The sequence below is a fragment of the Anguilla anguilla genome, chromosome 8 (genome assembly GCF_013347855.1).
Source record: "Anguilla anguilla isolate fAngAng1 chromosome 8, fAngAng1.pri, whole genome shotgun sequence".
Classification (NCBI taxonomy): Eukaryota; Metazoa; Chordata; class Actinopteri; order Anguilliformes; family Anguillidae; genus Anguilla; species Anguilla anguilla.
Window position 1 is genome coordinate 51,534,393 of NC_049208.1, and position 27,953 is coordinate 51,562,345.

The 27,953-nt window shown below is 50.0% G+C and overlaps 1 protein-coding gene across 2 annotated transcripts in view; it reads left to right on the forward strand.

Moving 5' to 3' along the window:
• LOC118234509 (receptor-type tyrosine-protein phosphatase U-like) overlaps nucleotides 1-27,953 on the forward strand; it is a 135,210-nt gene that overhangs the window by 11,718 nt on the left and 95,539 nt on the right. For both annotated transcript variants that reach the window (XM_035431088.1, XM_035431086.1), the window contains exon 2: nucleotides 26,215-26,349. In XM_035431088.1, the coding sequence (XP_035286979.1) occupies nucleotides 26,215-26,349 (135 nt within the window). The remainder of the gene's footprint in view (nucleotides 1-26,214; nucleotides 26,350-27,953) is intronic.

A 27,953-nucleotide genomic window follows, 5' to 3' on the forward strand; every position in this document is an offset into this window, starting at 1 on the left:
AAAAAAAGCCTTTTCAGAAGAAGAAAAAACTGCTTGTTTAGTGACTTGCACTTTTTTCACCTGCTAGCTCTATAATTGTATAATTTTTCATTTACCTGTGGCCGTTTATCACTGATTGCTCTAATCGGAGTACCTACAGTGACACCTGCAGGATATTAACTGAATTACAGCTGAAATTCTTTCAACGTAACTTTTGTAAAGATTGGTTATAACCCATTGTCCTAAGCTATAACTACTCGTTGCCTTTATAACCTATACCTATAGGTAAGATTCCCAAATTACAGATTGGGGGTAGCTGAAATTAATTCTGTCACAGCAAATTTGATTAATGAATCTGTTTTTCTCTGTGAGTATACATTCAGTCATAATATATCACGCTGTTACATGGTTTTTTGCTACCCGTTTAATGAAGTGTAGTCAGTAATATCGTTCCGATAAGCGCGTGGCACATGTAGATGGGCAAAGAAGCGCCTGGCCTTTAACTTCATCCATGAACCCAGAATTCTCTGAAAATGTTGAATATGCTAACGGCTCGAACTCAAGGCACGGATAAGTAGGCTGGAGGAACCGATGCCGACGTTACGTGCGTGCTCGATAGAACGCTGCAGATTTCAAAATTAGAAAGCACCGAAATCCATTAACCGTATTTTGAGCCGTCTACACGGAAGTTTACGTCTTCGCCTTAATGGAGATAGCCGCAGTTTTGAAATGGCTTGCTATCGTTACGGAGCAGGTGACAGTTTCAGCACTTTGGTGTCCTTTCGTGAGTCACCTTAATGACATCAAGGGCAAAAGCGATGTTCAAATGTCGCAGCTGGGTGCACGGTGGTTCCTTGCTGTTGCTTCACAGCCGGGAGGGCATGGGTTCGAATCCCACCCGGGTGGAGCCTATCTGGGGTGGGGCCCATCTGGGGTGGAGCCTATCTGGGGTGGGGCCCATCTGGGTGGAGTTTGCATGTTCTCCCCGTGTCTGAGTGGGTTTCCTCCCACAGTCCAAAGGCATGCAGTTTAGGTGAATTGGAGAGTCTAAATTGTGTGAGCGTGTGCCCTGCGATGGACTGGTGAACTGTCCAGGGTGTATTCCTGTGTCTCATCCAGTGCATGCTGGGATAGGCTTCAGCACCTCTTGTGACCCTGACCAGGAATAAGCTGGTATAGATAATGGATGGATGGAGTTCCTGAAGCTATGTTGATAGCAATGTTTCTAAATAACCCAGTTTATATATTTGTGATATACAGTATATAGGGAAATGTACGCATACAGTGAATTATGGGGAAATTATTTTCTACTAATGCTACTAATATTTTCTCCATGAAAAATATTTTAGCTAGTAGTTTTTTTCCCCCAAAAGTTGTATCTCAATTTATTACCTCTAATTATTCTTTTAAATTTGGTAATCTCAGTCTTTACTTAAAGAAATTCTAAGTTGAGAAATGTGCTATTTTGGTTCATTCCATTGAATCATTGTTAAATAGCACTGAGCTACAGTATATTTTATCTTACCTTATGTTCTTTATCTTTATCAAGGGTGTGAACAGATTTTGATCTGTATATACAGCTGTGTATACACAATTAACTGCGGGGAAACTGAAAGATTCTCAGGGCTATTGATTTAACTGCCCTCTGCGCTTGTGGCTGTCGAAACATTTAGCCCCCCGAGTCGTCTTCTCCGCACAGCACATTTCCGTGCCGGGCAGAATTAATCACGGACGCGTCGATAAAAAAAAATTTGGGGTAGAAGCTCTCTCTCTCTCTCTCTCTCTCGAACCGAGCCGGCGTTCCGCACCGAGCCCATCGCCGACGTCTCTCTCTCTCCCGGGAAAATGGCCCCCGTGCTTCCCAGCTGCTAGCGGCGGAGCGTTAGCAACGGTTGCCGTGGATGCGGTACGGCTAGCGCTTCTCTGGAACGCCGCTCGGGTGCGTTATTGGGACAGGGCTTTTTGGGGGGGGGGGGTGGGGGGCGGGTAGCTGTGCGGTTTCTCCCAGGAGTCACCGCAGCCGGTCAGCCGGTCAGTCAGCCAATCACGACCCTTGTTGCTGGTCTCCCGCGTGAATCGTCACGACGCGGGGACCTGTCGCTCCGGCTCGGTCAGACACGTTTGATCCTGGGAGACGCTGTGAACAAGGCCTTGACAGCCCCCCTGGCTGGGGCCCCCTGGCTGGGTCCCCCTGGCTGGAGGCCCCCTGGGTCAGGTTTATGTAACATAAAGCGCGGGTGGGTGGTGGTACCGTTCTCCAGAGCTCAGCGCTAACCCAAAAAGCAACACAATTAACTCCCACGGGGGGGCACCGGGGCTAGAAAGCTGTTACATCCCTGTCGCTGATGCACCCGGCTGGGGAAACGCGATGCAATGGAAGCTGGGTAATTAGCCCTGGATGAGGCCATATGGTACCAGTAGCGCAATTGATCAATTTTTGCATTATTTTGCATGATAATGTTCGGGAGAACTTTGGGGGAAATATTTCCCGGGTGGCGTACAGTAAAGCAGATCGGTCCGTTCTCGTCGCTTCCGGAAATAAAAAAAGGTTTTGTGTCTTGAATTAATTCTGGCCCCATGAGCCCTGGTGCTCATTGTCTCCATTTAAAAAACGCAGCTGCGACCGGAAAAGTTTTTCTTTTTTTTTTACTTACGGGTTTTACTCGTAGACGCGGCCCTGAGATTTAAATTTCCACTTCATTACGTTCGCTTAGCTGACGCTCAGATCTCGAGTGACTTACATTACAGGAGGAACAGAAGTGCATAAGGCAACTATGCTGGCCAAGAACCGAAGTATAACATATATATATACATATATATGTATATAGACTATATATGTATATAGACTACATTCTTGAAAAGGCCTGACCAGACACAAATAAAACTATAAAAAGTGCCTTAACTTAAATTAGTGCAATGGGGAGAGAAAGGGAGGGGACTGAAGGAGCTTTGTGGAGAGATGGCTGTTCGGCTGCGCTGGACGATAGCCAATCACCCTGCTTCGCTGACCACTTTGGGAAGTTCATTCATCAAACCTCAAAAACGTCAGTTTTTTTTAAACTGCTGTTAAATTTTTTCAAAGGCGTGTGAACTGTTGAAACGGGCTGTGGGCACGGTGTGGCTGGGGGTGGGGGAGTGGGTGGGGGGTGTGGATGAATCCCTGCATTTAACGAAACAAACGCGAAACTGTTAGGACCCAGCTTCTTCCCACGGAGTCAAAGTCAGGACGATGCAGGAACTCACCAAGACAGCAAACACTTTACTGTTTATTGTAAATCACACTGGCCAGCGGGAAGGTCACTGAAACACAACACAAGTTTGCGGTACAGCTACCCACCCCACACTGGTCTTCTAGCCTGGTTTAAATACCCTCCGGGGCCTTGACTGGGTACGCATGTCCATCCTATCTGCGAGGGCCTATCTCTTTGTTCCCTAAACAACCTATGCCCTTAATGTTGCCCGATACCATATGGCGTCACCACTTCCAGAGGTGAAACACTCCGAACCCATGAAACGAATATCCTACTTCTGGGAAACGCAGTTCGTAGTCCTGCACTCTGCTAATTACAGCGGCTACTGCCCCGTTTATCGTAATAGTAAACACGTGGCTATGGATAGCCAATGATCTCGCCTTGTTCGTATGGCCCCCAAAAGGTGCGGTGTCAGTAGTGTTCAGGGAAGGCCGCCCTGGAGCTGGATTGTTACCGTACTGTTTCCTGCTGTACTCTGTATTGTGCTTGCTCCAGAGCGGGGTCTTGTCAGACAGAAGTCTAATCACACGCTCACTGACCTCCGTGCTTGGATATGCAGCATTCTGCAGTCAGTGAAGGACAAGAACATCTCCGAATCTTTTATTTATTTCTGTTCATCCTTTAATTATCCGGGACGGGGCTCTAATGAGACTGGCGTTTCATTTTTAAAAAGGGCGATTCCAGCGCCCAAAAAAAGACAGCAGTCCGCAAACGAACTGCGCATCCAAGACCTCTTATAATAAACGACAGAATGAGCATCCCCCCCCCCCCCCCCCCACAGAGTCAGCTGAAGTCTGCCCCCTCAGAGGGATCGTAAGGAGGCCTCCGATTTCACACGCGCGGACACTTTTGGGACAGCGATACCAGGCAGGCGTGGGGGGCGGGCGGGGGGGGTGAGAGTAGGCTGCCTGCGTCTTGACGCAGTTTTTTTTTCCCGTGCAGGCTGTTAAAACCGACACTCTCCTGCGCAGTGCGACTGCGGCCCGGCGCGGAGTTATCGACTTTGTCCCCGATCCCCGGTTGACCCCGCGGATCCCGCGCGGTTATATTTGTAGCCGTGACAGAGCCCAGCAGGTGGCCGTCCCGACAAGCAGCAGGAGCCCTTCGCCTTTATTGGCCGGTGCCGTTTCGGGGGGGGGGGGGATTTACGTCCCCCGTGTGCCTGTAAGGGAGCACTCAATTTCTCCGTACCCTAACAAACTGCTTCCTGCTCTTGGCCGCGGACACGCACTTAACTCACGATGATGCTGTTCGTGCACAAATCACTAACGGACGATACGCGTCAGCGGCGTAGTTCCATTCGACCAACCGCCGCTCACCGGCGAATGTGGTCAGTTTCCTGCGGCGAACTCCGACGGTTTGGGAGAGGCCGGAGCAGCACGTGCCGTCCGAGGGACTTTTATTTTGAAGCCCTCCGCCAACAGCGACTGTTTTGGAGAGGCCGGAACAGCACGAGGGACTTTTATTTTGAAGCCCTCCGGCCTACCGCTTGTAACGACCGGCTCGAAAGCGCACACACGAGTCAGGGAAATGGCAACTGGAAGGAACAGCGAAGGAGTTTATTTAAATGAAGAACGGAGATGCAAAATTAGTGGGGGAAACAGAAGTCAGTAAATGTCACCGTGAACGCAGGTGTTGATTGGGTGTTTGAATGTGCTGTCGGGTGTTGTAAAGCAACAAACACTAAAAACAGCAGCCAAACTAAACATCCATGTGGAGAGAGGGATAAAGAAAGATGGAGAGAGAGAGAGGAGGAGAAAGAGAGATGGAGAGAGGGAGAAAGAAAAGGAGGGGTGTGATTGGAGGACAGCTGGACGATAGTGGAACTTGTGCGTGCTTTTCTCTGTTCGGAACAGACGCTCTCCGTATGGGGCTGGACCTGCTGGTAATTCAGCACGCAGTGTGTTCATGAAGACGCAGTTTTGAGTGCGCACGCTCGTGTGCGAGACAGACCCGGCTCAACTACCTATTTGTTTTGGATTCAAATACTTTTCTACGCTTTACTGATCTTGTCTGGTGCACTGGCACCAATGAAATACTCTCAAAAAAGTGAAAAAACCCTGTCTTTTGGTCCTATTGGCAGGCTCAGTTACACCAGGCAAGATCAACAGAGCACAGAAAAGTAATTGAATCCAAAATAAATATGTATTTGACCCAGGTCTGGTGTGAGAGTGAGACAAAGAGGACTTAAGTGGCCGCCCAAAAGTCTCCTTAATCTAGGCTGACCTCGCCTCCACCGTCAACAACCACCGCAAAACAGAGCACGCCAGGTAACAGGAAGTGGGGCGTGACCGGTGTAAGACATAAGCGTATATTATACCGCCAGTGCACACAGCCTCTCTGGTGCACAGTGGGGCGGCAGTGTAGCATAATGGCTAAGGAGTCGGTCTTGTAACCTAAAGGTCGCAGGTTCGATTCCCCGGTTAGGACGCTGCCGTTGTACCCCCCCTCTGCTAAATGCCTGTAAAAAATAAAATAAAATGTGTTGTAATAGAGATGCCCATCACAGTGGACCACCCGAGTCCTTCTTGTGACTTTGGACCGAAACCCTCCCTCCCGGTGCGCTGCTGTGGTGAATTATGCTAGGCTTCGCGGGCTCACGACTGACTTCACGATTCATTCATTTCATTTTATCTCGCGTCGCTGACTGCTCGTGGCACAGCGCACGTCTGTGTTTTTGTCGCGCCTCGCGAACCTGACGCCGTTTTTTGTTGCCACGCCAACTGTCTGGCACGCTGTAGCAGCGGAGCTCGGCCGACCGAATGGATTTAACAGACGTGATTGGCTGTGGTCTGGCGAGTCGGAATCCTCGGCCGCGATCCTTCTGTTGTTAGCGCAACGGTAGTGATGAGGGTTTTTTTTAGTCAATTATGCAGCTGCTTTATTTAAAAGAAGAAAAAAAAAACTAAATCTGACAGTTGCTCATTTTCAAGTCTAATGTGGTGTTTAGAAACCATGGTTAACCAAAAAAAAAAAAAGAAAAAAAAGTCAAACAGCCAAAGCGTAGTTTGCGGAACAAAAGACCCCTTCTGTTCGTTAATTTTATTTCAGACCTAGCAGCATCACTTGATCGAATTTTAATCTGCCAGGCTGCTGTATCGCTGAGACCGGTAACAAAGGCATTAATAACTTTTATCAAAAAACGAAAAAGGAAAAAAAAAAAAAGTACTTTATCACAGATAACAAGCCCAACTGCTAAGCGTAGCAGCTATTTTCAGCTATCTGCTTGTGTCTGTGGTGCTAATTGAGAGTGAGTCTGACAGTGCCGCTCCAGCTCAGCTCTGCAGTGTCTTCATCTGTACATCTGTAGAGGGGGATTGCCTGTTACTGAATCTCACACCGTCTGGACTGACGGGTGGGGGGGGGGGGGGGGGGGGGGCGGCCACTGTGTAGTAAAAAGATACCGCGAGTTAAGAGGTGGTGCCGATTAATCACATGACCAAGTTCATCCCCTGAATGTGGAAACTCCCACTGAGTTTTTTTCTGTGTGGGGGGGCATTCTGAGAGATACGGGATAGGGAGGGGGGAGGAGGGAGGGGGGGGGCGGGGGTGGGGTCACTGTAAATGGAGACATCCTCTTGCTTGTGTTTGGCCAAGTGTTTGGAGTGTATTGGGGAAGCATCAAAATATACAGTTCTTTCTCCTCATGTTTTCTCCATAGGCGAAAAAAACACTGATTTAACACGTTAGGCTAAATCTGATTGTGTGACCGCTGATTTGGATTCAAAGACTTTTCTTTGCTCTATTGATCTTGCCTGGTGTACCTGAGAGTTTATCATTGGTTACAATACACCAGACAAGATCAGTAAAGCATAGAAAAGTATTTGAGTCCCAAACAAATATGTATTTGACCCAGGTCTGGTGTATATGCATTTTTGTAATTCAGTATGGGTGTACATTACATTACATTATAGGCATTTAGCAGACACTCTTATCCAGAGCAAGTTACATTTAGCATTTACACTGCATCCATTTATACAGCTGGATACACACTGAGGCAATGCAGGTTAAATACCTTACTCACAAGGGTACAACAGCAGTGTCCTACCCGAGAATCAAACCTGTGACCTTTAGGTTACAGGACCAACTCTTTGCCCATTATACTACCCTGCCAGGTATGAAACGCTGCATTGCATTATGCTTTAAACTATAAAGGCAGTGGCTTTATATTAACCTTGTGATACTTCCTGCAATGTCACGCCTTCATTATCTCTGCAGGCGATGGCAGGTGATTACACAGGGCTGAATATGTGACAGGGAGGAAAAGACTGGGACAATCCAGTGTGTGTGCCTGTGTGTGTGTGTGTGTGTGTGCCTGAGTGTGTGTGTGTGCCTGTGAGTGTATGTGTGTGTGTGCCTGTGTGTGTGAGTGTGTGTGTGTGTGCCTGTGCCTGTGTGTGTGAGTGTGTGTGTGCCTGTGTGTGTGTGTGTGTCTGCCAGTGCGTGTGTGTGCGTGCGTGTCTGTGTGTGCGTGTGTGTTTGCATGCGTGTGCGTGTGTGTGCGCGCGCGTATGTGTGTGTGTGTGTGTGTATGTGTCTGTGTCAGCAAGGTTATGTGTGTGTATGAATGTGTGTGGATGTGTGTGTGTGCCTGGGTGTGGGTGTGTTTGTCTGCACATGCATGTGCAAAGTGTGTGTGAGTATGAGCGTGTGAGTGTGAGCATGAGCGTGAGTGAGTGTGAGTGTGAGTGTGAGTGTGCGTGTGCGTGTGCGTGTGCGTGTGCGTGTGCGTGTGCGTGTGCGTGTGCGTGTGCGTGTGCGTGTGTGAGCGTGTGTGTTTTCGTCTCTTGTGGGCTGCAGTTTGCACCAGCAGGCTGTGTTTATCAGGCACATTAGCCAGTTGCTGATGTTTAAAGAAGATTAGATGGTGCGACTGATCTGTGCTGCTGAAACTCTCCTCCTCTACTGCACCAGCGAGACGTGTGTATTGCTCTTCTAATGAGCGCCCCAGACAGGGGGGCGGGGCTCAGAGCAGCCGACGCGCCTGAGTGGCTGTCCCCCGGGTGACAGGCGCTCGGTGGGCGGGGTCAACGTCACCGCTTCTCCGGAGGGTCACGCGCGCGTCATCCGTCATCCGTCCCGACGAAGTGATTCATTATCACTCCGCCATGCGCTGACAGCGATCTAGACTGCGCGGCGGTGCTAGAGAGCGAGGGAGGGGGGGAGGGGGGGGGGAGAGAGCGAGGGAGAGAGGGGGGGAGAGAGAGGGGAGAGAGGGGGGGGAGAGAGGGGGGAGAGAGTGAGGGAGAGAGGGAGGGGGGGAGAGACAGGGAGGGAGAGAGCGAGGGAAAGGGGGGGAAGGAGAGAGAGAGACACCACAATGTTGTTTGTATTTCATCTTGTTTGTATTCCTATTCCTGATTCTGTGTGTATGCTTTGGCAATATCTACAAATGTATTTCATGCCGATAAAACATTTTAAATTTGAATTTGAATTTGAGAGCGGGGGGGGGGGAAGGAGAGAGAGGGGCGAGAGAAGGGGAGATAGAGAGAGGGGGGGGAGAGAGAGAGCGTGAGGTGAGCCGTTGCATTTAGTCATGTGCTAACAGATGGCAGGAAAGTGCTGTGTTGAGTATAAATCACTGCAGCGGTGTGGCTGACAGGCTGGGGTAAAGTGTGATTAATGGGGGGGGGGGGCGCGGCAGGGCAAGAGCCTGGGCCCTCAGCGCCTCGCTGTGGAGGGGAGGGGGAGGAGGGGAGAGGAGGGGGGGGGCCCTAACCGGCACCCCGCACCCCGCACCGGGTCTTCGGGGGATCTCAGACGGATAACTTAACTGTAGCACCCTGCTTAATGAGCCCATCTGCTTTACCTGACTGTGGAAAGACAAGAATGAATGAATGAATGAATGAATGAATGAATGAATCAGTGCATTTATACAGCACTTTTCCTGAACGCTCAGTGCTTTACAGTGATGAGTGCGAACTCACCTCACCCACCACCAATGTGTAGCACCCACCTGGGTGATGCACGGCAGCCATTTTGAGCCAGAACGCTCACCGCACATTAGCTGAGGTGGAGAGGGAGAGAACCTTTTTTTTCAGCCAATTAAATCAGGGGATGATTAGGTGGCAAGTTTGAGAGAGCCAGGTTGGGAATTCAGCCAGGACACGGGGGAACTCCTTACTCTTTGCGACAGGGGTCATGGGGTCATAGGGTCTACTGCAACTCTCTCCTTGCAAGCCTGCCAGCTTGTGCCATACAGCCACTACAGAGGATTCAAAATGCCACTGCCCGACTCATCTACAACCTTCCCATGTTCTCCCACGTCACTCCTCTGCTGAGGTCACTCCACTGGCTACCGGTCACTGCCAGGGTCAGGTTCAGAGACTTACCGCCTCTCTCGTCGTGCGACCGAGCGGGGTTGCCAGGGACGCCATGGTCGCCGGGGCGCCACGGTCGCCAGGGATGCGTCGGTCCTGCGTCCTGACGCGCTACGTCTGTGGTGGAGCTCTCGTTGGTGTCGCCCCCACACAGGCCTTATCGCTGATGTTCCCGACCGCCACAAAGGAAGCACTCCTCAGCCTTTCCATCGCCCACCGTTTCCCAAGAGCGCAGCAGACGTGCCACTCTCAACATGGCACAGGGTGTTAATCTATGAATATGAGCTCCTGTGTGCCAAACAAATCTCTTTAACGGCTCAAATGATATCATTTGGAAGCACAGTTTTTTGTATCCTTCTGTATACTGGTGAAGAACATTCTTTCAAGACCAGTTTTCTGGTAAAATACAAGCTAACGGTAGCAAACGAACAGGGAAATTAAGAAATCTTATTTTTGTGGTGAAGTATGTTATTTTATGAACAAAATATGGAGGCATGACACGGCCTGTTCATTCTAGTATGGCAAAATATGATTGACAGGTTGCCGAAGTGATGCATCACCGATTTGTTGAAATGTAAATCACCATGATGCTTGCATAAGCAGCCTCACCTTCAACAGACAAAATTATTAAATGCTCTGGTATTGGTTAGTGTCTATGAACTTAATAAATAATAAAAAGAAAAAATGTATATATACTCAGATGACTAAAACATGCCTACTGTTTTTCTTTGTCTCGTTATGTATCACACAAGTGGGAGAAAGAAGATTTTAATTTCATTAGTCATTAGTTTCAGAGTCATTAGTTGAGCTAAAACATCTAATTTTGAGCTAAGACAAGTTCACACAGTGTATGCCCAAGAACGGTGTTGAGAAACAATGTAATATAAATGATTTTATTTTAAGTCCCAAGGGAAATATAGCTTCAAGGAGCAATTAAAGGGACCAAGTCAAAAACACACATGCCTATGCAAAAAACATATATATGCATATTCCTATTGAGGTGCTTAGTCCCCCTAGCAAGTATCAAATGTCTACAAAAAAAAACTTTTTTTCATGTTTTAAAATTTGTCGAGCTCCATCGCACCATTCTATGGTTTAATTAAGCCAATGCTGTGGAGTTAGTCTCAGGGTGGAGTTCTCAAAGAACACGCCAAGTTTCATCGCTTTATGTCTGACTGTCTGGGATTTATGCGCTTTTTAAATGTTTTAAAAAGCCACGCCCACATGCAAATTTGTTGGCGAACTGTGTGCACGTTTGTAAGCATGGCAACTTTTTTTAATGCTGGATTTAAAGATATCTGTGAGTACATGCTACAGTCCAAGTTTCATGCAAGCCAGTCAAACCATCTTGGAGGAGATAAATTTTAAGTGTTTTTTTAATTTATTCATAAATGCATAATTGTTGGCAAAGGCTTCAAGGATTTATTGTGTGTGAGATGGGGGATCTTTTAACATTAATTTCATGTCTGTAATTCAGACAAATCAGCACCTATCTATTTCTAACCAGTTGGCCAATCAGCACCAAGTTTGGCCAGTGGTGGTTGGGAGGTGCTGTCTATCAGTGTGCCCAGTTTCATGTGAATCAACCAGGTGATAGTGGGGACAGTAGCATATGAACTAACAAAATCCAAAATGGCCACCAATCCAAGATGGCGGTGGCTGAAACCTAAATGCACGTATTCATAACAAGGCGTTTAGTCACTGCAGCGAGTTTCAAACATCTACGTAATACTGTGATTTTTACTGAATGTTTTTCATTTTTAAAAATCACTGAGCTGTATCGCGCCTCCCTGTGGTTAAATCGAGCCAAATGTTTAGGGCTGTCTTCAGGATTCGGTTGTCAATAGACACCAAGTTTCATCACGTTTTGTCAAACGGTTTGGAATTTATTAGCTTTCTGGTAAGAAGCCACAACCATATGCAAATTCATTGGCTTACTGCAGGCAGGATTTTGAGTGTAGCAACTTTGTTTATGCTGAGATTTAAGAAATTCTGAAGTTGGTGCCAAGTTTTGTGCAAATTGGTCAAAGCATCCAAGATGAGACTTTAAAAAAATTAAAAAAAATTTTTTTTAAGGTTTTTCAATAAAATACTAATGGTGGAAAATCTAACCAATGCACTTTCTTGGGGTCGGGACAAATCTGTCCTGTGACAGGAGCGGAGTATGAGAAAAAATAATTTTCATTCTAGGTCAACGGGTTCAAGAGGTAAGGCCCGTCAAAGTTTGCATTTTCAACCATTTGTTGTGGCACCACGGAGTGGGCAATTAAGGCCAAAATGGCTCAGTCTTCCTTTGGCCTACCCATCCAGCAAAAAAACAAAAAAAATGAAATAAAATGCAGAAAACACAGCAGGGTTTGAGCAGTTTTACATTCAAATCGTGCCTAATCCCTAATTAGGGACTGTGCAAGAACTTAAAACTTTGATAGACGAATTCCATGAAGACGATTGACTCGTGTCTTCTCAATGTCTTTGCACAGAATCCATCCACATAGGGTTTGAGTGTCCTTGTTGGACCCCTTTACAGATGCAGGTAGCTCATTTTCCACAGCCCAAATGTGCACATGCCTACCATTTAAAAATAAAAATTAAAAAAAGGAATCTAATTTCGGGCTTTAATGAGACTTGAACTGTGCTTTTTAAAAAAGAAAAGGAAAAAAAGAATAAAACATTGTTAACGGTTTAAGAGCTAATTAGAGATGGAGTCTGATATGCGAGTGCATCGGTGCGCGTGAAAGGGATTCAATTCCGCGTGCGATTAGCGGATTCATTTCGCCGCGCGCTGCTCCTTTCTCCGGACGATTTACCCATCAGCCCCTGGCGGCGGCGCGTCCCGGGGAACCCCGCGGGGAGCCGTCGTTCGGAAACGCCTCGTCTGACGCCGCGGGCTTCGCACACTTCGCCGAATTCGCTGTGAGTGACGCCGGCCTTTTCGCCGCGCGCGAATTCGATCCGTCCGTTCTGTGACCGCCTACTCCACGTCAGGGTCGCGGCGGCAAGCTAATTTCGTTAGCTTCACTGTGACGTCTAACGTGCTTGTTTTTTTTTTTTTTTTGGGACAACCCCCTGTTGGACTGCGATGATATTATCAGACTAAAATTCTATTTCGTTTTAAGTTTTCGGAAAACGACTCTGCGTATGCAGTCTATCAGTCTGTAATTGGCCCAGATTCCTTTGCAAAAAAACCCAAAACAAACAAAAAAAACTTCACGGTTGAGAGTTTGCATAAAAATGGAAGTCACGTCCTTTACCTTTATGCTTTGACAGGCACATTAGTTGCTTTTTGGGAATAATGTGTTGGGAGGAAATTTCTCGTTCCCTGGAGGCTCCCGAACAGCTTTAAAATCTGCCGTGAGGGGGGGGGGGGGGGCGAGCTGGGACTGTTAGGGGTGCCAAAGAGGCGGTGTTTGGTGAGGTGCATTAAAAATCGCTGTTTATCATATGCATTTTACGGGCTGAGAACAAGCAATATAAAACAGCAACTGCCTTCGTTTAAGGGAATTAATCGAAAATCTAAAATGATTTGTAAATAGTTTTTTTTTAAAAAATTTTTGGATTTTTGAATCATTTCGTTTTTATGTAGTGAAGTCGCGTAAACTGCGATTGAGGTCGTTTGCACAGTCGGTTCTTTCTCCGAATGAGTCGGCTCCTGCGATCAAAAAGAAAAAGAGAAACATGTCCGATCGGCGCTCCACGGCGGCCTGCTTTCAGTCGACGCTCGTGCGCGCGTAATAAACAACGCACACGGCGACGTGGCGGGGGAGGCACGCATTTGACTTCCGGCTTCGTCGCGACGCTATTTTTCTGCTTATTTTGACGCTTGCACACCTGACGGCTCCCTAACGACCCTCCGGTCCTATTGGTGCAGACAGCCCACACTTCGGATGACAGCCTGACTGACAGGCTCGCTCCAGCTCCGAAGCCCCCGGGGTGGAGCGGCAGGGGCGAATCGCTTTCGTTTTATTGGCTTAATTAAATGTCAATCGCGCGTACCCGGACGGACGCGTGCTGATGGTTGCTCGGCCGGGGGTGGGGGGGTCCGAGGGGGGTGGGGGGGGGGGTATGATGATAAGGAGGAAACACCCCTTCCCCTTCCGTGTTTCACGTTGGGTTGACTGACAGATGTGGGCCGACAGCCCCCCCCCCCCCCCCCCCGCCAAAACCCCCCCCCCCAGCCTTTCATCTTGCGAGTGAGAATGAAGCCAGCAGCTCCCTTAACACGGAGTGATGCACATTCACCTACATGAACTAATACAGACCAGCAGCAAGGAGAAACAGACAGAGCTCTGTGCCACACACACCACCCCCCCCCCCACAAACCCCCCACCCCCTTAAATCAACAGGCTGGCCGGGCCTCCTGGATGTGTGCTCTGTCAACTGTGACAGCCCCCCTGAGGGGTGGTTCGGACCTCACATAACACCCTAACACAACTGCTTCAGGTGGGTGTGCATGCCCCACCCCCCCACCCCGTGCCTGCTGAAGGTGGGTGTGCATGCCCCCCCCCCGGTGCCTGCTGAGTGTGGGTGTGCATATTTAGCCGGTCTGTGCCGCAGCAGTAGTCCTGTGGTTCTGGTTCTGCGCTCGGTGGGCAGGTCGGGATTCGATATTTAACGGTGGCGTGCTCTGCCTGGGAATGTGATTACCCGGTGAAGCGCAGAGGGGGGGGACTGGAGGGTCCAATCAGCAGCGAGCGTAGCTGCAATTTAATTTTATTTTCGTTGCCTTTTCCCTTTCTTAATGTCGACGTGTCGGAAATCAACACTTCATCTGCGTGCCGAGGAATAGTTCATTTGAAGCGCAAGCAAGGCTGACTAATTTCTTTTGATTGCTCTGGGTAACCTTTGACCGAGGAAAACTTCTGAACTGTGTGTGTGTGTGTGTGTGTGAGAGAGTGTGTACATGGTTTTTTCCTGTGTGTGTGTGTACTGTATGTGTATGTTTGTGTAGGTGTGTCCCATGTTAAAAATAGGATGCTGAAGTGTGTACCAGAAGTATACTGACACTTTACATTACATTACATTACAGGCATTTAGCAGACGCTCTTGTCCAGAGCGACTTACACAACTTTTTTTTACATAGCATTTTACATTGTATCCATTTATACAGCTGGATACATACTAAAGCAATGCAGATTAAGTACCTTGCTCAAGGGTACAACGGCAGTGTCCTTACCCGGGAATCGAACCTGCGACCTTTCGGTTACAAGCCCAGTTCCTTACCCACTGTGCTACACTCCGTGTACGTAAAGTATGCTGAAGTGTGTACTAGAAGTATACTAACACTATAGAAAACTTAGTATGCTGAAGTGTGTACCAGAAGTACACTAACACTTTAGAATACTTAAAGTATGCTGAAGTGTGCCACTTTTCGTGCGGAGTTCAGCGCTGAGCGTGACGGACAGAAGAGTGTACTGCGCAGGAAGCGAGCGGGCCTTGGATGGGGTGAGCCGTGGTGCGACACCTGTCTCACCTCATTATTGCCTGACACCGCAGTCAGAACCCTGACGTCTGCAGGAACCTGCCGCGTCCTGACAAAAACCTCGAATCCCCGCCTTCGCTCGCGAACTTGGAGAATTCCGGCCCGGGGCGAAGGAGATTCGGGGGGAGGACGACGTCAAAAAAAAGTTCCGTTAGCTTCCTGTGCGGCTCCTCCTCTCTCTCTCTCCCCGGCTTTGGCTGATCAGCTCCGGAGGAATTAGCGTCGAACGCAGACGGGTTTACAAAAAAAGAAAAGAAGAGAGGCTCTGTCAGCCGTGTTCTGAAGTTTGTGTTTTTTCCGGAGATTTCTCGTGCCTCGTTGAGTCACGGTGGAGCGACAGCAGCCTGGCAGATGCGGTATGAGTGCAGTTTGCAGGTTTTTTTTTTTTTTTTTTTTTTTTTGATTGTGTTGGGTTGGATGGCTCATGGCTGTGGGAAAACCGCGGGGGGGTGGGGGGGGGGGCTTGTGTCAGGGAGGGTGAGGTAGGAACGCTGCATTTGGGCTCTTATGGTTAAAAAAAAAAAATTTAATTAGCAGCAGGATGTTATTTTTTTTGAGCTACAGATGGGGTGTCAAACAATTACACTTTCCATCTGCCCCCCCCCCCCCCCGATCCCGTTGATGACACTATCGTTTAGCTGTTGACGCACGCTGCGCTAATAACTTGTGTAAGTCACGTTACAGGTTTTCACATTTCGCTTTTCCCTTCTTGAAGAAGTGAAGTGCTATAGACAGAAAGAGAGAGTGAGAGAGGGGGCGGGAGGGAGAGAGAGAGGGAGAGTTAGAATGAGAGAGAGAGAGAAAGAGGGAGAGAGAAAGTGAGAGTGAGAGAGAGAAGGAGAGAGGGTATGAACACATTGTCGGTAAATGGCAGAAGGATGTATTCGCTTGGCAGACGTCTCTATCCAGGCTTGTCGTAGAAAGGTGAAGTTCTCACGTGTTGCCCGTTCGTACAGCGGATGTCGGCTGAATCCGATTGGGCGCAGCTGAGGCGCTCTGCGTGCTGATCGAACCTGCGGTGCCCTGCCGTGGAGCCCATGTCCCCGTGCTGCGCTCAGCGCTGGCGCCAAATCGCCCCCAACCCCCCCCCCCCCCCTTCCCGCACTTAAGCCAGGCGGGCGGGTTTGGGTGGGGTGGGGCGGGGGGGGTTTGGGCGGGCGGGTTAGTGTGGCGTGAAGGTCACGGAATCGCGGAATGAGTTCAGCTGATGGCGCGCAGGAGTGCACCGCCGCCGCCGCCGCTAACGCTAAACAGCCCTTCCGCCCCAGCGCATTTACGACACTGACGCTGATCGCCTGAGTTTGAGGGGATGCTCTCTCTCTCTCCCACTCTCTCTCTGTGCTATAAATCTTACTGCCACCCCCCCCCCCCCCCTTCCCCCCCTCCCCACTGTTGAATTTCCACTTGAGGGCCTCCTCGTTAAAAAAAAGAAAAAAAAAAAAAACTCTTTTTCTCATTTCACTCCAGAAATTATCGAAAAAAATAAAAACTTAATGGCCTTCACTTTTTCATCTGAGAGAGAGAGAGGGGAGGAGGGAGAGAGAGGAAGGGGAGAGCGGGAGGGAATGAGGGGGGGGGAGTGTGAGAGAAAGAGTTGGGAGAGACAGAGAGGTGGTAGTGAGACAGCCATTGAGAGACGGAGGGGCGGAGTGTGTTTGGGGACTGATATCAGGCAGTGTGGTTTTTTCCAGTCTCCTGTTGGGGGTTGAGTGCAGGCTTTACCTGAGTGAGAGGAAAGGCCCTCACACTTTCCTCACACTGCCTGCTGAAACTGCACGCCTCCAGGTGTAAAGATCCAGACGGGCGTCGCTTGCCTCATTTCTCCGAACAGGTGGGCAGGGCCTCTCATCCTGTGGGGTCTCCCCCCCTGCGGGTCTGGCCTCTCACACTGTGGGTGTGGCCTCTCCCAATGAGGGTGTGGCCTCTCATTCTGAGGGTGTGGCCTCTCACACTGGGTGTGGCCTCTCATCCTTTGGCTGTGGCCACTCACCTTGTGGGCGTGGCCTCTCACCTTGTGGGCGTGGCCTCTCACACTGTGGGCGTGACCTCTCCCCGTGTGGGCGTGGCCTATGCACAGTAAAAAGGCGGAGCTAGGAACAGCAGTGGGCTGATCATAGTCGCCTCTCAATGTAACGTGACATGAATCCACTTTGGGCACATTTTCTTTGCGCCTCTCGCCCAGCCCGTGGCTCGGGCCGGGCCCTTGCGCTGGGGCAGACGGCGGTATGTCCTTGTCCTTAAAGAGGTCAGAGGATTCGTTTATAGATCTGTTTCCCCTGGACTCGGGGCCTGCTCGTCTCGCACCTGTTACCCCGCCATGCTCGGCCCGTTCCGACCGGCCAGCCTGGACCCGTGCCGGAGAACGCGGTCCTCTCTCATATCCCTCCTACGGGAAAAAAAAGCATTATACAATTTTTGACATGAAACGAGTGTCTTGGATGCGGAAAAAAAACATGTTGCAGTGGAAAAGAAATATTTCAAAAAGTATTTATTTTATTTTTATTGAATGTCTAGCTTGTTGCGTAGATTTCCGTACAGTTAGAATATATGTGGTTCTTGAGATCCAGAGTCTGGAGACTCAAGTCCCCTACAGGGGACGAATGAATGTCCAGGCTTTGATGATGGTGGGAGGGGCGTGGTTTCAGCTCCTCTGTTTTCATCGCAGGTCTTTGTACGCCCCCCCTCCCCCCCCCCCCCCGAGGGAAGCCTTAGCGCACGTTTTTGTCGTTTATGCGGTGCTGAGTCACATGACTTCCCCGTGCCTCGCTCTTTTTCGCTCCGCGACTCTGCGGCGGACGATGACCTCACACCTCGCACCTCGCTCGCGAAGGCTCGGCTGCGTCCTCAGTTTGGCCGCCCGATCGTTTGACGCTCAGGCTCAGGGGAGCAGTGGCCAGGATGATTCGTCGCCTCAGGCAGAGGCGGCAAATCGGTGACACCCAACGCCATACTGACCAATCCTGACCTTTGAAAACGATTTTTTTTTTTTAAATGACACAATTACGCTCCCAACCGGCAAAACATGATATTAGCTCTCACCTCAGCCTGCTTAACCCATTTTATTTGCTGCCTGCTACGTTACACCAGGCTGGCCAGTGGAGGATGGGCTCCCCCCCTCTATAGCCGGGTTCCTCTCAAGATTTCTTCCCATTGGGGAGTTTTTTCTCGCCACCATTTTAGGGTTTTCTCCCCACTGGGAGTTTTTTTTTTTTTTACCTTATGTACTTGTTATTTGGGGGTTCAGGCCTGGTGCTATTTTTGCTCTGTCTCTTGCCTTGCTACTCTGTGAAGTGTCTTTGTGACAACTCTGTAAAAAGCGCTATGCAAATAAAATTAAATTCAAATTGAATTGATATCTTGAAAAAGTGGTGTTAAATTCTCGGTGGTGTATACACATCACAGGCATTTAGCAGATGCTCTTATCCAGAGCGACTTACATTTCATCCGTTTATACAGCTGGATATATACTGAGGTGGTGCAGGTTAAGTACCGTGCTCAAGGGTACAGTGTCCTATTCAGGAATTGAACCTATGACCTTTCGGTTACAAGCCCAGTTCCTTACCCCTTATACAGCTGTGTTTTGCTGTATTCTGCTGCGACAGTGAAGCATAACCTTGTGAAACGCACACTGCATTCAGGCCATTTGCTGGTGAAATTTCCTGGAGGATAATGAGGCCAAGGGTGATGACAATTTCGATGTTTGTTCCGAAGCTCTGATTTCCGTCAAAACTCCCACGACTTCCTCCCCCCCCCCCTCAGACACGGGTTCTGATTGCCTGATTGCAGACGTCGCCCCTTTGTCTCCGTCGCCCGGCGAGGGGCCTGCTGACGATGTCGCACCGCGTCCCAAAAAAAAACAGAAAACGAGAGAGAGGGCTGAAGGGGTTAACTTCTTAACGCAGCCAGGAGTAATCAAACCCAGAGCGAAGACAGACCGTGACAGATCCGTTTATTCGGCGCGCGGCCAGAGTCGTGGATTCCCCGCCTTCTGTCTCAGCCCGTTTGAGCGGCCGCAGCCTGGATAATCGAGCTCGGATAAACAGCCTGGATAATCGAGCTCGGATAAACAGCCTGGATAATCGAGCTCGGATAAACAGCCTGGATAGTCGAGCTCGGAACGCGCCTCGCCCGTCTCTCCCGTGGCGAACGGCGCCGATGACGCGCTCCGACGTCGACGTGGAAATTTGGCGGCTGAACGGAACGAACCGCTTACGAGCGAGGAGCGTAAAAGGCGCGGGCGGCGAACGCGCTCGGGAAACGCACGCGGCGGACGATTGGGCCGACCAGTCCTGTGGGCGCCAGCCGTCTTCCCGTCAGGAGCGCGTCCGTCGCCTTCTCACCGAAAACCGCGAGAGTCGCCAACCGGCTCCGTCGCGAGAACAAAAAAAAACCGAAAAAAAAACCGAACTTGGCTGGCGAAGTCTGGCTGGCGGGGGAACGGCGGCTTTGACTGACGTCTCTCTGGGAGGAGAAAAAAAGAGCGGAAAGATTAGAGCAGACTCGGAGAACGGGGGGCTTTGATAATTAAAGCCGTCTCCTCCAATCCGGCGAATCGATGTGACGTCCCCTCCCCCCCGTTCCCCCCGCCACGGTTTCTGGGGCTGGCGTGACTGACGCGCTCTTCTTCGTCTCACATCGCACAGAAACAGAAATGACAGAAACTCCCCCCCCCCCCCCCTTTTTCCCCTTCCCCCAGTCAGCACTCCCTCCTCTTCTCCTCTTCATCATCGTATCTTCTCTGTAGTTCTTTTTTTGGGGGGGGGGGTGGGAGTGGGAGCGTGTGGCGAAGTTTCCATTAAATTAATTTGTTCTCCCCAGCTTCTAACCCGCTGGTGCTAATCTCTCCATTCTCACCTCTCCTCGGTCGTCTGAAAATCACACGAGACAGTTAGAGCAGGCTTTCTCCAGACTGCTCCAGAGGTGCTTCTGAAGGGGGACGGAGCTCCAGGCTAATTTCGGGATGGGTTAGGGGGTCAGGGGGGAGGGGGGGGCGTTGGTGTGGTGTGGCATGATGGATAGGGCCAAGGGCTTGCAGCTCAGAGACTGAGTTCCTAGCCGGGTTGCCGCCTTCTTGCCCTTCAGCGAGGTTACCCAAACTTCGCCGGGGTAAACATCCTGCGGAAGAGGAAGTATCTGCTAAATTCTCTAACGTGGTTAACCCCGCACCCTTCCCCACCGTGAATGAATCAAGATCACACCTCATAAAAATCACCTCTCTTCATTAAACTCACTGTTTCTGTCTTTATCGCACACAGTCTGTACACCCTTACAGCTTGGCTCTCTGAAGCAGTTTTTACAGTTTTGGCTCCATATGTGCTGACAGGTGGGAGACGGGGGCGGGGGGGGGGGGGGGGGGGGGGGTGCTGTGGGGGGAAGGGAGGTGTGGGGGGGGCTAGGGTTAGGTCAGGTGTTTGCTTTGCACCTCATTTCCTTGGAGCACACTGAGTCTGTGTGCTGTCTGGGGGGGGGTTCTGAATCTGTGATCTTCTGTGTTGCCGGTGGGAGGGGGGGGGGGGGTGTTCTGAGTCTGTGAGCCTCTGTGCTGTCTGGGGGGGGGGGTGTTCTAGATCTGTGATCCTCTGTGCTGTCTGGGGGTGGGGGGGGCTGTTCTGAATCTGTGATCCTCTGTGTTGCCTGGGGTGGGTGTTCTGAATCTGTGTACGTCTGTGTACGTCGCTCTGGATAAGAGCGTCTGCCAAATGCCTGTAATGTAATGTAATGTGATCCTCTGTGTTTCCTGGGGGGTTGTCCCACTCACACTGCACCATTCACCTGTGAGATGGGGTCTGCCCCTCCCTCTCATAAACGTTTCTCCCGCATCCCAGCGAACATCGCGTCGAAAAGCCGTCGAAACACCGCCGTCCAGGCGTTCAGGAGAAGACCCGGGCCACCATTTCTAGCCGATTAGCACGTAGCCGGGCTGTATCCGGGTGAGACCCGCGCTGTATTGGGGTTAACCCGGTTTGTTTTCGGACAGAGCCTCTCTCGGCCTAGCTCTCCCTCCACCCTCGAGACATCTCGATTCCGGGGTTCGCTCGCGGAGAGGGGGGGGGGGGGGGGGGATGGAGCCGGGAGCTCCTCCCCCTCCGTTTCCCTCCTCTTTCACCGCTCGGACGATGACAGACTTTGCACCACAGAGTCTCTCTTTTCCCTCTTGTTTTGGAAATCCCCCTTGTACTTTATGGAACCCGAGCTTTGTCAGTCGTTCCAATGACCTTCGGAATGCACTTATCGTACGTCGCTTTGGATAAAAGCGTCTGCTTAAATAAACGTGATGTAATGCGACGCCTTAGGTCGCTCTGTCGTTTCCGTGGCAGCCAGGTTGCCGGCACCTGCGCGGTTCGCCGGCGGAGCGGAGCGGTTGCCGCGTGCGACGGAGGCGGGGCCTAATACACAGCGGGCCGCGGACGCCCCCTTCGAATGGGGGGGGGGGGGGGGAAGGCTTTCGTTACAAGGCTTTGAGCCCTCTCTCTCCCTGTGTCTCGGGAGGCGCATTACCCAGCATGCCTCTTGGCCACGGTCGGCGAACGGGGACCGCCACGCGAAGGGTTTTCTGCCTTAGCGCGGAGTCTCTATAATGCGTTTTTTTTTTTTTGTCTTTCGTTTATAAAATCCAGTTGAATTTATGATCCACTCAGCCCGTGAACTAGCAGGCAGGGACGGAAGCGGAGCGTGTGATGGAGAGGGGAGGGGGGGAGGGGGGGCGGGTGGGGGGTGAGAGATCCATCACAAAAAAAAAAGTCTACTTCCACCCTCCCTCCTCTCCATTTATCTCACTTAAGAGTCCCCCGTCGCCCGGCTGGGGGCCAGCTGACGGGAGGCGGCGGCGGCGATGAGGGGTGCGCTTTTTAGCGCTGACGTGTGAAGCCGGGCCTGCCCGTCCCGTCCTAACGTGACCGGTTCGCTCTGTCAGGAGTGAAGAGCCCGCGCCCTTCTGGTTACGCCAGGTTGTCCTCTGAACCTCAGCCTTTCTCTCACGAAACGGTTGTTAGGGAAGCTTGTTTTTTCTTATGATACGCCAGCACCCCCCATACAAACACATTACATCACTGGCAGTTACATTACTCTTGTCCAGAGCGACTTAAACAACTTTTTACATTTTTTACGCAGCATTTACATTGGATCCATTTATACAGCTGGATGTACACTGGAGCAATGCAGGTTAAGTACTTTGCTCAAGGGTACAACGGCAGTGTCCTACCCAAGAGTCAAACCTGTGACCTTTAAGGGCAGCTCCTTACCCATTATACCACACTGCCGCGTAAACACACACACACACACACACACACACGCACACGTACAAGCACACGCGTGCGTCTTTAGTATGTTATCCGGTTAGTTGGAGCGAGATCTTTATTCGGTCCAGCCGCAGCAGAATTGAACTCTTGTGTTCTTTTTTGGCTGGACCGCCCTACAAACGCAAATGTCTGTGACTGAGTGACTGAGTGAGTGATGAAGTTACACCATTGGTCGGCCGGATCACGTGTGTTAGGTCCAGCCATATACTGGACTGGGTTTTGACCTGGTCTTGTTGTCCTACACAACGTGATTCTGTTGAACTCGGCCACCGGCAGCCTGTGCTGTTCAAGGATTTGGAGGAAAAAAAACAAAAAAAGGGGGAGGTTACGTGGGTTCCCGTCTCAAAATGGCCCCGGGGGGCACCCTTGTCGATGCGCCCGTGGCTTTTGTCGTGGTAATGGGACCCCTCTAGGTGGCGCGGCTGCCCGTGTGCCCTGGCGTAAGGCACGTTTCTGAAGCGACACTGCGCGTGCTCTGGTTCGCCAGGCAAACCGCCAATCAATCTGTGTTCTCCTGTGCCGTCGTATATACTTTTGAGTTGGATTGATAAATCATAATTGACTTTGAAACATGATTTAATTAATTACATTTTCCCCCACGTGGCTCTGTGGTACCAGCTCGCTGGCAGGGTAAGCGGTGTGGGGCGAGGGAGTGTGTGGTTAAACTTAAGGTCCAGTCCCTGATGGCAAAACAGATATCGGAGAAGGACGTGCTCCAAATATCCCCGCCAGTGTGGCTGACTACCTGCAGACGCCGTTGAGGAACTTAGCCGTCTGTCTTTCATGTCGTGTCTGACTAATCTTCTTGACTATTCATTTATTTATTCATGATCTGTCAGCTTTTTAAACCCTCTGCAGCTTGGCAGCAGTGACAGTTCTTCTCTGAATTTACTTCAGTTCCTTTTGCTGTCAATTGATCTGCTGTGCGTTTCTATAGCCTGTTTCTTTTAGTGGAAGCTGAGGAGGTCTGCTTAGCTATGATAATGCAGGTCTGATGTCAGCGTACAAACAGAAAATGAACACACACACATCGCTCTGACATGCTGTCTCTTCTTTCTCTCTCTCACGAACACACACACACACACATCACTCTGACATGCTGTCTCCTTCTTTCTCTCTCTCTCACGAACACACACACACACACACTCACTCTTGCTGTCTCACACACACACACACACACACCACTCTGACATGCTGTCTCCTTTCTCTCTCTCACACACACAAACACACACACTCACTCTCTCTTTGTCTCTGTCTCACGCACACACAAACACACACTCACTCTCTCTCTTTCTCACACACAAATACACACTCACACACACACATCACTCTCTGTCTCACACACACACAAACACGCACACATCACTCTCTCTCTGTCTCACACACACAAATATACACTCACACACACACACTCTCTCTCTGTGTCACACACATGCACACACACTGCAGTCTGCAGAACGAGCATTCTGCAACAAGCGAAGGTCATAATTATTTGTATCGTATTGTTTGTATTGCACTGTATTGTTTTTAATATCTCCCTGCCCAGGGGCCACAGATATAAATTAGCCGTATAGCTAACTCTGGCCCAACGGCTGTGTTGTGCTTGTGCATGGCCCCTGTTAAATAAATAAATAAATAAAAAATGAAAACGTAAAGTTCATCGGCGGTGCGTGTCTGACGGTGGCAGCTTCCTCTGGAACGCAGAACGTTCCGGAAGCTCAGGTGTCTGCGGCAGCGCAAGGCCCCCCCCACCGGCGAAGCACCCGGCAGCCATTCCTCAACCGCCAGGCTGTTAACCCCCCCCCCCGCTATTTCCACACGCTCGCAAAGACGCGCCTTCCCCTGAGCGCTGGAAGGGGGCGGGGATTCGTCAAAACCAAGTACAAAATCAAAGGGCTTGAAACAGCGGTCTGCTCTGTAAAATAATTTTAAAAACCCTGTTTTTTTTTTTGTTGGAGGAAAAAAAACTTGTACCGTACGCTAAGGAGTCAGACGGAGAAGTTGTATTAACCGGAACAGACCACCCAACGCACAAAAAAGGGCATTTTACTTTTTGGGAAGCTTTACACCTGCAGAGTATCGGTTCAAAAGCTCTGCTCCCCACTGTTCCTGTTGTTCATAAACACGCATTTGTTTTTTTTTCTCTTCTCTTGACGTTCGGTTTAAAGTCAGAGCCCACAGTGCTGGTATTGCCCCATCCCCCCCCCGCCCCCACCTCTCTTCGCGTCGCTGCAAGTCGTGCGCAGCAGTCACGAGGAGGATTATCGCGCGCTCGGCCCAGCCCTGGTTTCTCTGGTGGAAAAGAGCGGGTTTTCCACTCTGATATGTTGTCCCGGCCGGCTCATTGATTTTTATTTATTTATTTATTTTATTTTTTTCCCCTGAGCCGTAAACATTGATTATTTGGGAGAAGCCTGGCGGAATCTCACAGCAGTGGGCGGTTCTCCGCGGCGGGACGGAAACACCTCCTCCATATCAACCCAGGATTGACGGCCGCCACTCAATCGGTTTAATTAAAAAAATTTAAAAAAAAGGCCCTTCGTTTTATTTCACGGTAGCCCGCGTGAGTGGTTGCGCCCCAGCAACCCGGCCAGCCAGCGTTGACCAATCAGGAAGCTACGCCTAACGAGCACACTTATTCACCCTGAGCTAATTAGGCGCAGGTTTAGGCTTGCTTGGAGGAAAAAAAAAAAACTGTGCTCCAATCGAGTGACCCACACTGCTGGAAGTGATCAGAGTTTCTCAAAGTCATATAATCGGACTGGTTTAAAGCGTGGGGACTGTTCATTTCCAGAGTTAACACGTGTGCCGTGCACACGATTACACTTTTTAAAATAACTGCTAGACGTGTAAAAGTAGATCGATAATAGGCCCTGCTGTGGAACCAAAAGCTCAACATGAAAAAAGCTTTTTCATCTGGCCCTGGGTGTGTTCAACCAATTAAAAGTTTTTTTTATTATCCTGTTTTTTGCCTGATTCGTGACGGCTGATTTTGTTTGTCGTTTCCCCCCACTGGTGAAGCTCCTTGTCGGCTTGGGTGGGGGTCATAGAAAGTGTTTATTGAAGAGTCGTTGACGAAAACAGGTCCGAAAGGAACTTCTAAGACAATAATCTCCTCTGTCTTCGCAGTTCCTTTTCTACCAGTCTTCATTCTGTGGCTCTTTCGATACTATCAGAAATAGACGACCTGTTGTCTGTTTGAAGTGAAGCGTTTGGCTGATGAGGAGAGCAGAAAGTTATCTAACCTGTCCGATTTGAAATTATAAAAATGAGAAATTTGAAAAACACGAAGGACCCACGTTTTTCAAATATGGATTCCTTTGCCAAGCTTAATGCTCAATTGACGTGTTCTGGACTGCAAGTGCAGCCACAGAATGTCAAAAGCATTTCAGCTCAATGCTAACGCTAACGTCCGAGCGCCACTCTCCGAATGCATCTTTCTCTGCACTCCCGGGTGAAAGCCGTCATTACATTTAGCCTTTTCTCAACTAAAAAGCCACAAAGTTCACGAACATGAGCAGCTGTTGCCACCGTAAGGTATGAATGGTGTGAATATTCTATGGTGTTTTCTACTTTTCCTTTCATGTAGATGGGAAACAAACATGAGCAGCTGTTGCCACTGTAAGGTATGAATGGTGTGCATATTCTATGGTATTTTCTACTTTTCCTTTCATGTAGATGGGAAACGGTTTCATCCTGGAATGAAGCTAGTGGAATCCATGGAGGGGCTCACGTTGTGACCTTTTGAAAGATCTGAATCGCTGTGTGTGTGACGCAGAGCGAGGTGCCCCCCCCCCCCGTCACTGGAGAACGTTAGCATTTATCACCGCTAACGGGTTCCCTCTCTCCCCCCCTCCTCGTGTCCCCCCCCCCCCCCCCCCCCGCAGCCGGATGCACCTTCGATGAAGACTCGAACCCGGACCGGGAGCGGAGCCAGTGCAAACAGGGCAAGGAGGACGACTTTGACTGGCAGCTGATTCGCTCCTACAGCTGGCCGCACGCCAACTCTGACCTCCTGCGGGGTACGTGTCACGCGCTCCTGTTTTCCTACGACGGGGCGGCAGTGTAGCGCAGTGGGTAAGGAACCGGGCTCGTGACCAAAAGGTCGCAGGTTCGATTCCCGGGTAAGGACACTGCCGTTGTACCCTTGAGCAAGGTGCTTAACCTGCATTGCTCCAGTATATATCCAGCTGTATAAATGGATGCAGTGTAAAAAGCTGTGTAAAAGTTGTGTAAGTCGCTCTGGATAAGAGTGTCTGCTGAATGCCTGTAATGTAATGTAATTTCATGTGCCGTCCCGCGCATGGCTGCTTTGTGAATATTAGATTGCAGATTATTCATTTTAGCCACCTCGTTCGGCTTTTTCAACTGAAAACGAGATTTGAATCAAACCGATGTTTCAATGTTTTTAATACCTTTATTCCCGAAGGTGTAGCTGTGAAAGACGTTTCATTGCTAGGCTTATTTATTTTGCAAAGCACACAGTCTTTATCCAGGGTGACTTAAATACACCAGACGTAATGTATATTATTTACCCAGTTAGGATTACTGCGAGCTCAGTCTTGTTTTTTGCAGTGTCGACCTGCTGAACGTGGGCGGCGAGCGTAAGGGATTATGTAGCGAAACGCATGTAGCGAAGACGGCTGGGCGCCCAGATCCAAAGATCCAGACTGTGTGAGAATTGTACCAGGATGTGAGGGTTAACCATTTCAAAACGCGCCATGGATTCTTTAATAATCACAGTGAGTCCTCAGGCCTTGGTTTAATGCCTCACCAGGCGGCAGTGTAGCGTAATGGCTAAAGAGTTGGTCTTGCAATCTAAAGGTCGCAGGTTCGATTCCCCAGTAGGACACTGCCGTTGTACCCTTGAGCAAGGTACTTAACCTGCATTGCTCCAGTATATATCCAGCTGTATAATTGGATACAATGTAAGTCTGGATAAGTGTGTCTGCTGAATGCCTGTAAACTAAACTAAACTCACCCAAAAGACAGCACAGTGCTTCCGTCACTGAGATGATGTATCAGATGTGTAGTTCGTCCAGGGGAAGAGTGGTGCCCCCTACAGGCCTACCTTAGTTTTTTTTTCAGATCTCTCATCCAAGTGCAAACCGAGATAAACCGACTTAACTTCAGGCGATCGACATGAGGTGGGCTGGCAAATAAATTTTCTCAATAAACGTTTTTTGTGATGCAAAGTCATCAAGTGAAACGCCATCTTGCGGTGGTTCAGGTGAAAACATTTGGTATGTTCGGTTCGATAAGCGAAAGTATTCTCGCTGGCGTATTCCAGGGGCGTAGCTGTAGGCTACATCCAGGGTAAGGCCTGAGCTCTGTTGGGGATCACCTGGTCCGTCTGTGTCGAAACATCCCTCAGCCTTGATGCCCACCCCTCCGGACATCTAGATTCCAGTTTTTTTGCTCTCTGGGATGGCCCATTAGCATTTATGCGTATGCGCGTTGCCTGGAGCGATTCCGGTGTCTTTGCTCAAGGCTGCGAGGAAGTGATCCCGCAGCCCCCCTCCCCGCCCGCCGTGCCGCCCCGTCGATATTTGCGGACGCAGCCGGACGGCGAATTGTCGCGGGACCCCCCCCCCACGCGGTAACGAGCCTGCAGGACGGTCCGGGT